Source organism: Epinephelus moara, chromosome 19 (assembly GCF_006386435.1).
Source record: "Epinephelus moara isolate mb chromosome 19, YSFRI_EMoa_1.0, whole genome shotgun sequence".
Lineage (NCBI taxonomy): Eukaryota > Metazoa > Chordata > Actinopteri > Perciformes > Serranidae > Epinephelus > Epinephelus moara.
This window is the reverse complement of record NC_065524.1, coordinates 41,203,612-41,216,252: the sequence shown is the minus strand read 5'-3', so window position 1 is coordinate 41,216,252 and position 12,641 is coordinate 41,203,612. Positions and strand designations below refer to the sequence as shown.

Here is a 12,641-nt window from a genome sequence, read left to right as displayed (position 1 = left end):
GCAAATAAACTAATCTAAACTAAAACTAAACATTATTCATCCCGTTATGCGTTGCCACGCATGTTTCCTCCTCCTGCAGCTGCCACGGTGTTGGCCTTTTCTCTAATGTTGCTTTTCTCCTCCTCATATTTTAGTAGAATTAATTCTGATCCTCACATGAGAAATACTGTTTTTATCCTCACATACGGCGCTCTGTGAGGACGCTCAGTGACGCTCAGTGACGCTGCGTTTCTCTCATGATTGTGATTGGTCCGCTGCGTGCGCGTTCACGGCTCTTGATAAAGCAACTCTGGGTTGAGTTACTGAGTTGATATCCAGCGTCGTGATACCGGCGGGGTACTGGGTAACCCAGGAAAGGTTGATCTCGCTTCGTGATACAGGCACCAGCTGCACTCTGATCGATTAATCGCTCATTATAAATTATTTATTAACTTCAGTCATTGTGTGTGTGTGTGTGTGTGTGTGTGTGCGTGCGTGCGTGCGTGCGTGTGTGTGTGCGCGCGCGCGTGTGTGTGTGTGTGCGCGCGCGTGTGTGTGTGTGTGAGAGAGAGAGTGTGTGTGTGTGTCCTCTGACACTGTCACAATCTGCTGTTTATTGAATTTCATTTAAAGAGGAAAATACTTATTTATTTATTTTTCTCCCTTTTTAAATGAATAAATAAAATATTTTGTTGATCCTGAGGGGAAGCTGTGATTGGTTACAGTCGCTGTGATGTAAACAAGAAAGAATAATAATAAATAAATACATGTGGTCACATGTTTGTCTACAATAAAGTCATCTTGATTGATTAGTGTGATGTCACTGGTCCGGACGTGTTTCTATAGCTGCCGCCGCTGAGCGCCGTGTGGCTTCCTGTGTGTGTGTGTGTGTGTGTGTGTGTGTGTGTGTGTGTGTGTGTGTGTTGTAGGAGGAGCTGCTGGCGGTGATGAAGAGGCTCTGTGAGGCGCTCCTGCAGGAGCTGAGGAGGCTGCTGGAGGAGCAGCAGGAGCTCAGACAATGTGAGGACTGATCGTCAGCATCATGTCATCATGTGATCATGTGATCACATGTTTACCTCTGTCATCTCTCTGTCTCTGCAGACGCCGCCGTCGAGCCTCGGCGGGACTCCGCCCCCCCTGCAGCTGAAGGAGACCCTCAGGTGGAGGTCAGCCACCAGTCAGACGCTCCCGAAGCTGAGAGCAGCCAATCAGAGCAGATGTCTACGGCGGGCGGCAGGCGGAGCTTCAGCTGCAGCGTCTGCAGCAGCAGCTTCTCCAGACGGACCAACCTGAGCGCTCACCTGCGTGTCCACAGCCGCGAGCGTCCCTTCACCTGCTCCACGTGCGGGAAGACTTTCTCCGCCCGCAGCAGCGTCAGAGTCCACCAGCTCACCGTGCACGGTGAGCAGCGGCCCCACAGGTGTCCTCACTGCGGCAAGGTGTTCGGCACCCGCAGCCACCTCAGGACGCACCTGACGTCCAGCTGGGGACGCCACGGACAGACGCTCACCTGTTCGTCCTGCGGCGAGACGCTGGTGGCGAGGTGCCGCCTCCGAGAGCACAGGCTCACCTGTCAGAAGACAGACGATAGGTTCAGGTGTGCAGAGTGCGGGAAGGAGTTCTCCAAACACAGTTACCTGTCTGCGCACCGCAGAGTCCACCTGAAGGACAAACCCTTCAAATGTCCCACCTGTCAGAAAGGTTTCACCACACGCCGCAGCGTCCACGTCCACCAGCTGACCGTCCACAGAGGATTGAAGCCGTTCACCTGCAGCGTCTGCAGGAAGACCTTCAGCCAGCGCAGCGGCCTCACGGCTCACCTGAGGACGCACACAGGTGAGCGGCCGCACGCCTGCGAGCAGTGTGGGAACTCTTTCTCCAGCAGGAGCAGCCTGTCGGTGCACCGCCGCGTCCACACCGGAGAGAAGGCGTTCAGCTGCGACACCTGCGGGAAGAGCTTCAACGTGTCTGCCAACCTGCGGCGCCACCAGCTCGTCCACTCAGGCCGCCGGGCGTTCAGCTGCACCGTGTGTGGCCGCAGCTTCACGCAGGCCGGACACCTGAAGGTGCACCGCACCGTGCACAGCAGTGAATGGGCGTTCATCTGCAACGCCTGTGGGAAGGGCTTCAGACAGCGCAGCGCCCTGCTGGTGCACGAGCGCGGCCACGCCGGCATCAAACCGCACAGCTGCAGCGAGTGCGGAAAACGCTTTTCCTCGTCCACGTCGTTAAGACGCCACCAGCTGGCTCACAGCGGGCAGAGAGCTCACACCTGTGACGAGTGCGGGAAGAGCTTCACCAGCGCCCACATCCTGAAGACTCACCTGCAGCTGCACGGCGCCAGCAAAGCGTTCTCCTGCGACGTGTGCGGCCGCGGCTACAGCTCACTGAGCTACCTGAAGACGCACCGCCGCAGCCACTCGGAGGGGAAACCGTTCAGCTGCGCTCAGTGTCAGAAAAGCTTCTCCACGCAGGCCAGCATGAAGCTGCACGAGCGCACGCACAGCGGAGAGAAACCGTACGTCTGCGAGGTCTGCGGGAAGAGCTTCAGCGTGTCACAGAACCTCGTCAGACACAAGCGCGTCCACAGCGGAGAGAAGCCGTTTGAGTGCGGCGTCTGCAGGAAGAGATTCAGTCAGAACAACAACCTGAAGTCTCACCAGCTGGTTCACACAGGACAGAAACCGTTCAGCTGCTCCGCCTGCGCCCGCAGCTTCACCTCCATGAGGAGCCTCCGAGAGCACAAGTGTGTCGCTGCTGAGTGAGCGGCGAGTCAGACAGGAAGCTGAGGAGCAACCACCTGTCCTGAGAGCGTATGGTCAAAAGCCTCAAACACGAGGTCATGACAACCGTCAGTCCTGGAAACGTTCCCTGAGAGCGACTGTCAGGGGTCTCAGGGGGTGGAGCCTATCCCTGCTGTCATTGGGTGAGGGGCGGGGCTCTGTGCCTTGCTGTGAGGTGATGGTGCGAACACCACTGCACCACCCAACACTGAAGTTTTGGTTTGAGAGACTCTAAAGAGACAGTTATGACTCATGTTGAAGCTGAACGTCCAGAGAAGAAGAGAAAACATTTAAACGTATATTTTGTTTTGTTTTTAAAGCTGCAGCAGACGTTTGTCAGAGAAACAGACTGCACGACTCAAGCTGCTGTTCAGATGTGTCACTTTACAGAAATATTAAAGTGTGACGTCTCAGATGTTTTTATTCCTCCAGGCTGCGTTTATGATCTGAACCTTTCTCCTCCTGAATGTGACCGACTTCCTTCAGTCCGAATCATCCTGGAAAAGTTTCACTTTAATACTTTAATAAACTTTAAATGCTCTGAACATTTATTTTACAGCAGAGGAAACATTTGGAAGGACAGAGATCAGATCTGAGTCTACGATGAGACACGTCCTGTTTCACACCTTCTTTATTTACAGTTTAACGTCATCCATGAGGTCATGTGTCCGTTTGTTGCTTTCAGACTCTGACAGGAAAAATAAATCATCAGAGTCGTGTTCAAATAATGAACCTCCTGGTTTCATACTGCAGGAGAAGAATAAAGATGGAAACTGACATCATCATCATCATCATCATCATCATCGCTCACACTGAAACATGTTTGTAACGTGACTTAAAACCTGAAATAAAAAACATGTTCAACGTTTAAAGTCTGTTTTTTTATCTTGTCCTTAATCTTGTTCAGCAGTCGAGGCGCCCAGAGGCTCAGTGGGCGGGGCAGCGACCTGTGTACAGAGGCCACAGTGGCTGCAGGTTGCCGACTGTCAGCCCGTCTGTCACACGTTAAAAGCCTAAAAATAATCAGTCATCAGTCCATTCTGTGTGTAAAAGACTGGCCACTTTATTAGGAACACCTTGCAAGTACTGGGTTGGACCCCCTTTGCCTTCAGCACTGCCTTAATTCTTCATGGTGCGTTATCCTGCTGGAAGTAGCCATCAGAAGATGGGTACACTGTGGTCATAAAGGGATGGACACGGTCAGCAACAATACTCAGGTAGGCTGTGGTGTTTAAACCATGCTCAGTTGGTACTAAGAAAATCTCCCCCACACCATTACACCACCAGCAGCAGCCTGAAGCGTTGATACAAGGCAGGATGGATCCATGCTTCCATCTGAATGTGGTTTTTCCAATCTTCTATTGTCCAGTTTTGGTGAGAAAACCCGTGTGAATTGTAGCCTCAGTTTCCTGTTGTTAGCTGACAGGAGTGGCACCTGGTGTGGTCTTCTGCTGCTGTAGCCCATCTGCTTCAAGGTTGGACAAGGTGTTGTTGCTTCAGAGATGGTCTTCTGCACACCTTGGTTGGAACCAGTGCTTATTTGACTTCCTGTTGCCTTTCTATCATCTTGAACCAGTCTGGCCATTCTCCTCTGACCTCTGGCATCAACAAGGCATTTTGGCTCACTGGATATTTTCTCTTTTTGGGACCATCCTCTGTAAACCCTAGAGATGGTTGTGCTGAAAATCCCAGTAAATACTCAGACGTTCAAAGTCACTTCAATCACCTTTCTTCATCATTCTGATGCTGCGTTTGAACTTCAGCAGCTCGTCTTCACCATGTCCACATGACTAAATGTTAATGAGCTTTGGAGCCTTTTGTAATATTTCTTCCATTTTTATTTTGTTTAATATTTTGTATTACTTATTAAAACTTTTTTCCACATTATATTTTTTTCTTCTATCTTTATCTTTTGATTTATTGTTATATTTGATATATATAGTATTTGCCGAGTTTTTAAATTAAATTTTAAATGGTTTTTTCTATGTTTTTATTGTATATCTATATTTATTATATTTTATTTTTTGTTATTTTGATTGTTTTCTTTCTCTCTCTCTCTCTCTCTCTCTCTTTTTTTTTCTTGGCTGATGCGTGTGACCGGGGTCTTTTATTTTGAAGTCTCACACCGGAAGCTGTCAGTGGCTCGGTGTAAACACCCCGGTGAGATGGTGACTGGGTTCTGTCCGGGTTTAGTCCCTCTGTACCCGGGTTAAACGTCAGCACGGTGACCCGCTCCAGCTCCAGACCAACACCTGATCTGAGCCGAGCCGAGTTGAGCCGAGTGAACCGTCCGAGAGCAGCATGAATGAGACGGAGGGGCTCCGGTTCCGGCGGGTGCACCGACCGCAGGTCATCACCGACGAGCTGCCGGAGCACCGCTACAAAGGATCCGGGTAAGAAACGGAACCGGGACCCGGGGCGGACACTAACACACGATCACCGAGCGGAACAGGATCGTTACCGTCTCCGGTTCCGCCTCAGCAGCACCGTGAGGCAGCAGCCGGATGTTTCAGGCTCATTGATTATTGATCAGACAACCGGAAGTGATTCTGTGTGTTTTATTGGTCACAACGAGCTGATTGCAAACAGGAAATAAAACCGATCTGATTCAGAAACAGACTTCCGGTGTTGAAATTCGTTACCTGCCGAGTATCTGAGCTGATGACGTCACATAAAGTTATTATTCCTTGAAGGCTGATTAAATAGAGCAGCAGCTGAAGTAATCGAGTACATACTTACTCACTTACTGAATTAAAGTACAGAGCTGGAGTTCTTGTACTTGAGTGTTTTTATTATTCTGCTCTCTCCTCCATCTTTATACTTCACTACATTTATCTGACACTTTAGTTACTTTACAGATTCAGATTATTAATACTAATAATAATTGATATAATTAATAATAAATAATGTTTATAAAGTAGATAAAGACATTAAAATCAGAAAAGGGAAATCCAAGGCACTCTTCTTTAAATGTATAGAAAGCCTTTATTTAAAAAATGGCTGTTTCATTTAGAAAAGGTTAAAACATGATGAAAGTGGGTTACAGCCCACGCGTTTCGGCACAAAAGCCTTCTTCAGGGTGTAACCCTCAGCACAGTTACACCCTGAAGAAGCCTAACCCTAACCCTAACCCTCTATACATTTAAAGAAGAGTGCCTTGGATTTCCCTTTTTTTGATGTCAACATTCCCACCAAAGAGCACCTTCGTCACATGATTAGATGAACCTTCTGAGCACTCTGAACTTTCTTTTTGACATTAAAATCAGCTCCACCTTCACCAGCTACAGCATTAAATTCATCAACACATTAATGCCTCAGTGATTACAGATTACTCTGCACACTTTGGTACTTCATAAGTATTTTAATAATAATACTTTTGTAATTAAGTACATTTCTGAACGTGGTATTGTTTTATTACTGCTTTTACTGAAGTACATGATCTGAGTACTTTTCTCAACACTGGCTAAATCTTTTCACGATGGAGGAGATGCTAACTAGCTTAGCATAAAACTAAATAGCTATGCAGATCTCAGCAGCTACCAGCTCATTAGTTAATTTTAAATTGATATATTGATTTCAGTACCGTTATTGATAATAATACTCTGACTGAGAGAAACTCAGTCAAACACTCGACTCCTTTCAGATACTCTCTGTAAATAAAGTAAAGTTTAAAGAGTAGAGGACTGAGGATTGATCCCTGAGGAGTAGGGGTAGGCACCTCACGATTCGATTCAATTCCGATTCCAAGGGCAACAATTTCGATTATAAAACGATTCTCGATTCTAAAACGAGCCAGTAAGAAAATTTACACTGGATATTGAAAATCATTATTGTAATAAAGCTGGGAATACATATCCAGTGCGTACAAACTGTATTACTTACTGTGGTTGAGATGACTACACCGGTCTCCTCCGGTCCATCCTCCTCATCCACAAATCTCAACGGGACTCTCCTGTCCCTCGTTGACCTTCTCGACATTTCTCCTCCAGTATTTACAAAACTATAACTGACTATGACTGTCTATGAACTATAAAAACACGAACATTTGCAAAAAAGACGAACGATGGCAAAACTACGAACCATGGTGAAAACAACACTAAATGTTATTTACAAAATGAACACCACCAAAACACCGCTAAATCACTCCAACTTGCTCCTCGTCAGCTGTCACTCTCCTCCTGCTGTGCTCACTTCCCTCCCCTCCTTCATAGGTAATGACCCTGAGGAACCCCAGAGTTTAAAGAGTAGAGGACCAAGGATTGATCCCTGAGGAGCCCCAGAGAACAAAGTGTTCAGTATTCAGAGTGTCAAGTGTTTCCTTGTTTCTCTCCTCTCTCAGCACCTACAGCGGGAAGGTGTTCCAGGTGACTCTGCTCTCTCTGGGTGGCTTCCTGCTTCTTCCTCTCCTGTTCATCATCCTCATCCTGGAGTCTCCCATCCAGCCTGACGTGTTCAGGTGAGTCAGTCTGCTCACAGCAGAACATTTGATTTGTTTGAACACTGCAGCATTAGTAACCTCCATCCGCACATGACCTGACATGTTTGGTCACGTGATCAGTTTAAACCCGACAGATTAACTATCTGCTGCCTGCTGCGTGAAATTCTTCTCATTTAAAATGTTTTACATTTTTCCGATGTTAGCGGACGTGTTTTTATTTCAGGTGAAGCAGCTGTCAGTAAACTTTGGTTCAGTTTGTTTTTACTCACAAAAACATCAAGTGAACCAAAATATTCCAGCAAAGTCAGGACAGCATTCTCTCCTGTCATTAGTCAGATGTGTCAGCGGGGCGGGGTCACAAAATAAACACCAGATATTAAGTGAATGAAAACTGAGATAAGAAATAAGTCGAGTCGCTGTGTGGCTTTCTGCACGTCACATGAACTTCAACATCCACAGTTAAGGGCAGTTTTTCAACTTGGACTCTTTTCTCCTGTGTTTTGTGTCTCTGACTGATGGGAACAGCAGTTTTTGAAATTGCTCCAGTACTGAGAGAGAAATAGGTTATTTTTTTAACCAGAAACAGCACCGAAATCACCATCACCAAACCCACCAGACTGCATTTAAATAATCATTTTATCGTCATTAAACACACTTTATGCACAGACGACAGAAACAAAATAAAACTCACAGAAACCATCTCAGGAGGCGTCGGTAGCGTAGTGGATAGTGCTGGCGCCCCATGTACAGAGGCATTGCCTCGCTGCAGTGGTTGCGGGTTTGAGTCTGGCCTGCGACCCTTTGCTGCGAGTCAGTCCCCACTCTCTCTCTCTCTCTGTCTCCCCTCACACACTGTCCTGTCCATTAAAGGCAAAAAGCCCACAAAAATAATCTTTAAAACAAAAAGAAGAAACCATCTCAGTTCATCTCTCCACTGTTCCAACAATCACCAGCTCTGTTTGGTTTAAATTAACCCTTAATTCACCAGTTAGATGTGACAACATGCCGCCTCTATACACACTAACATGACTGGTTATTTAAATGGAGTCTGGTGGGTTTGGTGATTTCAGGACTGTTTCTGTTCAAATAAAAAGGATCTTCCTCTTTATCCAAACAGTCTCAGATTGTTCAGCTGTTGGTAAAGTTGTGAGCCTTAAAGGATCTGAAGTCACTGAGGTTAGAAATATAACAATGATAACGTCACAGCACATCGTTAGAATATAGGTTACGGGCGTTGAGTAACGTTAGTGCTGCTTTTTCATTTCATTAACATTTTTGGACATTTAAAAAATATTTTTCAGACATTTAATTTACTTTTTGTTCTAAGACATTTTATAAAAACAATTTTGGACATCTTAATAATATTTTTTGGATATGTGGGCTACAGCAACACTAAACCCCTGAGCTTGCCTGAGAAGGACTAAATGCACAAAGCGGCTATTTTTAAATATCCCATGGAGAGAGACTCTCACTGCAGCCTGTTCTATTTTGTTCTGAAAATGTGGGCGTGCAGCCTCGTTCTGTGGACGATAAACCAGGTGGAGACTTCCATCTGTGTCACCGCTGATGAGGAAATACAGCGAGTGCTGGACGGAGCAGTGAGTGACAACAACCCCGCCCACATTTAAGAGGACTGTCTGAACAGACCCAGGGTCTAGGTACCATGTCTGAAGGCTTACTGCTGGTTCCAAACTCAAACTAAAACATGATGGCAGTCGACATCATAGCGTTAATGACTGAAGAGTTGTGATATTATGGTGAGTTGAATTAATAATATCTAAAGTAAATGTGATAGTGACTCTCCTGTCAGTTTAAAAACTTCACTCTACAGCAGGAGACGACTGTTTCCCCCTCGCTGACCCCGCCCCCTAATTATGACCTCACAACAACAGAACGAATCAAGCTGATGTTTTAAATGTAGAGTTTTATGTGGTTCAGATGACCCTGAAGGCTGTAACCACCATAACGTCTGAACATGTCCATATTCAATATGTTTATTAATGATTGTTCGATAAATAATAATCCATCAGGTGGTTCATCCTGCAGAGTTGTCATGGAAACCATGTCTGTGATGTAAACTTGACTTCCTCTTACATCATCCTGCTGAAATGTTGAGACATGGAGTCCCAGATGTGTTTGTGGTAATAATTTCACATCAGATGAATCTTTGTCGACATGACTGTAACGTGTCTGTGGTTCTTCAGTCGGTCGTCTGTCAGAGCGAACTCACTCTGATGAGTCTCTGACGGCTGACTGTGAACATTTCAACTCTCTGCTGCAGATATCTGAACATCTGCTGACTCTCCTGGTTAATGATTTATCAGAGGAAGTTCTAACAAACGTCTGAGAGTCTGACAGTTTGGACACACAACTTCATCATTTCACAATACAGTTATTACACAGCAAAGACAAATCATCCTTTGTCAGGAATGATCAGGTGACAGGTGCCAGTATCAGTAAAGAAAACTCTTGAGTCACTTTGTGTCGGACAGGATGAAACACGTCAAGATTTCAAGTGTCAGCTCTTGACTGAGATATCAGACAGAGACCACGATTGGGAGGAGAGTCATTTTATGATTAAGGTTTTATTTATTTAAACATAAAGTTGTAATATTTTAAGGACGAATGTACCTCTAAAAAAGTTACATTTTCAAAACAGGTTGTAATAGGCAAGGCAAGAGTAATATATAAATTATGTCTTATTTCAGAATAAAATCACATTATGTCTAAAAAAAAAAAAAAAAAGTTTTGAAAATTTTTAGAGGAACGTAATATGTAGAGAAAAAAGTTGTAATATTTCAATGTAAAAGTATTTAGAAAAAAATATTAAATTTGAGAGAAAAGTTGTTTATTTGTAAAAAAAAAAAAAAAAAAAGTAATATTTTAAGAATAAACGTACATAAGTTTTAATATTATGAGAGTACTATTTGGATGATGTAATATCACAGTACTTTTTTAAAAAGTTGTGTTTTGGTATAATGCAGTGTGTGTTTTTTAGAAAATATTCAAAGAAAATGTAGTAATATTTAGAAAAGTGTGTAGAATCAAGTTGTTAACTTGAAAGAAAATTCATTAATTTGGAAATAAAATTGCATTATTTATAGAAAAATGTTTTTAAAAAATACAATATATATATGAAACATAAACATATTTTGAAAATAATATGTAATATTTTAAGAATTAACATACATATGTTTTAGTATTATTATATTATTTAAAATATGTAATATTTAAAAAATAAAATCACATTATTTCTAAAACTTTTTTGTAAAATGTTATATTTTAAGAAGAATACAATATTAGGGGAAAAAAGTTGTTTTTTTAACAATAAAGTTGTAATAGTAACATTTGAGAATGAAGTTGCATATATATATATATGTATATATATAATTTTTTTTTAATTTGTCCTATTTTAAGTATAAAATCATAATATTTTGAAAATAAAGTTGCATTATTTTATAGAGAAAGTATTTTTAAAAAATTTGTGTGTAATATTTCCAGAAACAATATTTAGTTGTTTTTTAGAATGAAGCTGTAAATTTGATAAAAAGATTTTCCGTAATAAAGTTCTGATATTTTGATTATTATTTTTTTTTAATAGAAACAACTCATCATATTCAGTGAATAAAAACAAAAAATTTGGACTTGAATTGAATGAATTCAGATTTTTGTATCTCTAACAGCGGTGCTAACACCTTAAAGTCGTAAAGTGGTGTATATATTGAAACGCCTCCTGCTGGTTGTTTTGTGTTGCTGCAGTCTGAAGGAGCCTCCACTGATGAAGGGCTGCTGGGAGCCGAACCTGAAGCTCCGAGAGGCCCAGAGACTGTTCGAGGACCAGATCATCGGACCCGAGTCCATCGCCAACATCGGAGGTCAGCGTAGTTTAGTTTGACCTCCTGTCACAGCTGGACGATGAAGAAGACTGAGAGCTGACACGTGTTTGTCTCTTCTGTCCACAGACGTTTTGTTCGCTGGAACAGCTGATGGGAAAATCGTGAAGCTGGTCGGTCGAAGAATTCACACGGTGACGAGACTCGGAAAACTTCCCTGTGGTGAGATAAATGTTGAGTCTAAAAGTTAATTTAGTTATTAAATTAAATTAGTTTAACCTAGTTAACTTAATCTGGTTTACTTTTTGTTTTAGTTCAGGTTCAAGTTTAGTTTAGTTTAGTTTAGTTCAGGTTCTACTTTAGTTTAGTTCAGGTTCTAGTTTAGTTTAGTTTAGTTTAGTTCCGGTTCAAGTTTAGTTTAGTTTAGTTTAGTTTAGTTTAGTTCAGGTTCTACTTTAGTTTAGTTTAGTTTAGTTCAGGTTCTAGTTTAGTTTAGTTTAGTTTAGTTTAGTTTAGTTCCGGTTCAAGTTTAGTTTAGTTTAGTTTAGTTTAGTTCAGGTTCAAGTTTAGTTTAGTTTAGTTCAGGTTCTAGTTTAGTTTAGTTTGGTTTAGTTTAGTTCAGGTTCTAGTTTAGTTTAGTTTGGTTTAGTTTAGTTCAGTTTAGTTTAGTTTAGTTCAGGTTCAAGTTTAGTTTAGTTTAGTTTTATGTTTAGTTTTTGGTTCAATTCAATTTAATTTAGTTTGACTGGGTTAATTTTGTTTAGTTTTTATTGTAATTTTGAATTTAGTTTAGTGTTGTTTTTTCAATTTATTTTTAGCTGAAGATAAAATGTCCCTCAGTGACCTTTGACCTCGTCTCATGTGGACACTGTGAGAAATCAATCTGTGACACGATGACGCTGCTCCAACCGTCTACTTCCTGTTCACTGTTTCAACACTAAACACACAGACTGAGAACACCACGTCCTGTAAACACACACTGTCTCACCTCAGTCTGGCTGTCTCACCTCAGTCTGGCTGTCTCACCCCAACAGTCCGTACGTTTCATTTCAAATCACAGAACACTACAACACAGGTTCTTTTATTGTGAAACAGGAAGTGAGCGCAGTGTTTGCTCTGTGTGCAGCTGTGTCACATTAACAACTCAGCAGTCAGACGATTAGGAGGAACTTATTTTGGCGGTTCTTCAAACAGGAAGCTGACTGATAACGACTAACTGTTGGTCTGGGACAGTTTAACCTCAGAAATCCTTCGTTCAGTTTCAGATTCACTGCGTCGTCAGGTTTCAGCATTAAAACATAAGAAATGTAGAAACTGACAGTTTGAAGATCTTTTTTTTTTTTCAATGAGAATATGTGTGAAAATACACTTGAACATGAATCTGACAAATTATTAGCAAAAACATTTCACTGACACATGACTTCAGTGATTCAACATTAAAATCTGCCAATAATTATTATTATTTCAATATCTCAGTATTAAATAAACAGAGTTTAGTTATTGTTTCAGGATGATACTGTCTGTCTGTGTGTCTGTGTGTCTGTGTGTCTGTCTGTGTGTCTGTGTGTCTGTCTGTGTGTCTGTGTGTCTGTCTGTGTGTCTGTCTGT

At 42.6% G+C, this 12,641-nt stretch overlaps 2 protein-coding genes across 2 annotated transcripts in view; both read left to right on the top strand.

Moving 5' to 3' along the window:
* Nucleotides 1-6: 6 nt before the first annotated feature.
* On the top strand, nt 7-4,642 carry LOC126407018 (zinc finger protein OZF-like). The gene is made up of 2 exons (XM_050071670.1): nt 7-999; nt 1,081-4,642. The coding sequence occupies exons 1-2, from the start codon at nt 927-929 to the stop codon at nt 2,742-2,744; spliced, it is 1,737 nt and encodes a 578-aa protein (XP_049927627.1). The 5' UTR covers nt 7-926; the 3' UTR covers nt 2,745-4,642.
* A 236-nt stretch (nt 4,643-4,878) lies between these two features.
* apmap (adipocyte plasma membrane associated protein) overlaps nt 4,879-12,641 on the top strand; it is an 18,224-nt gene continuing 10,461 nt past the window's right edge. The window contains exons 1-4 of the mRNA XM_050071674.1: nt 4,879-5,155; nt 7,102-7,218; nt 10,960-11,075; nt 11,163-11,255. Of these exons, the coding sequence (XP_049927631.1) occupies nt 5,064-5,155; nt 7,102-7,218; nt 10,960-11,075; nt 11,163-11,255 (418 nt within the window). The 5' untranslated portion in view covers nt 4,879-5,063. The remainder of the gene's footprint in view (nt 5,156-7,101; nt 7,219-10,959; nt 11,076-11,162; nt 11,256-12,641) is intronic.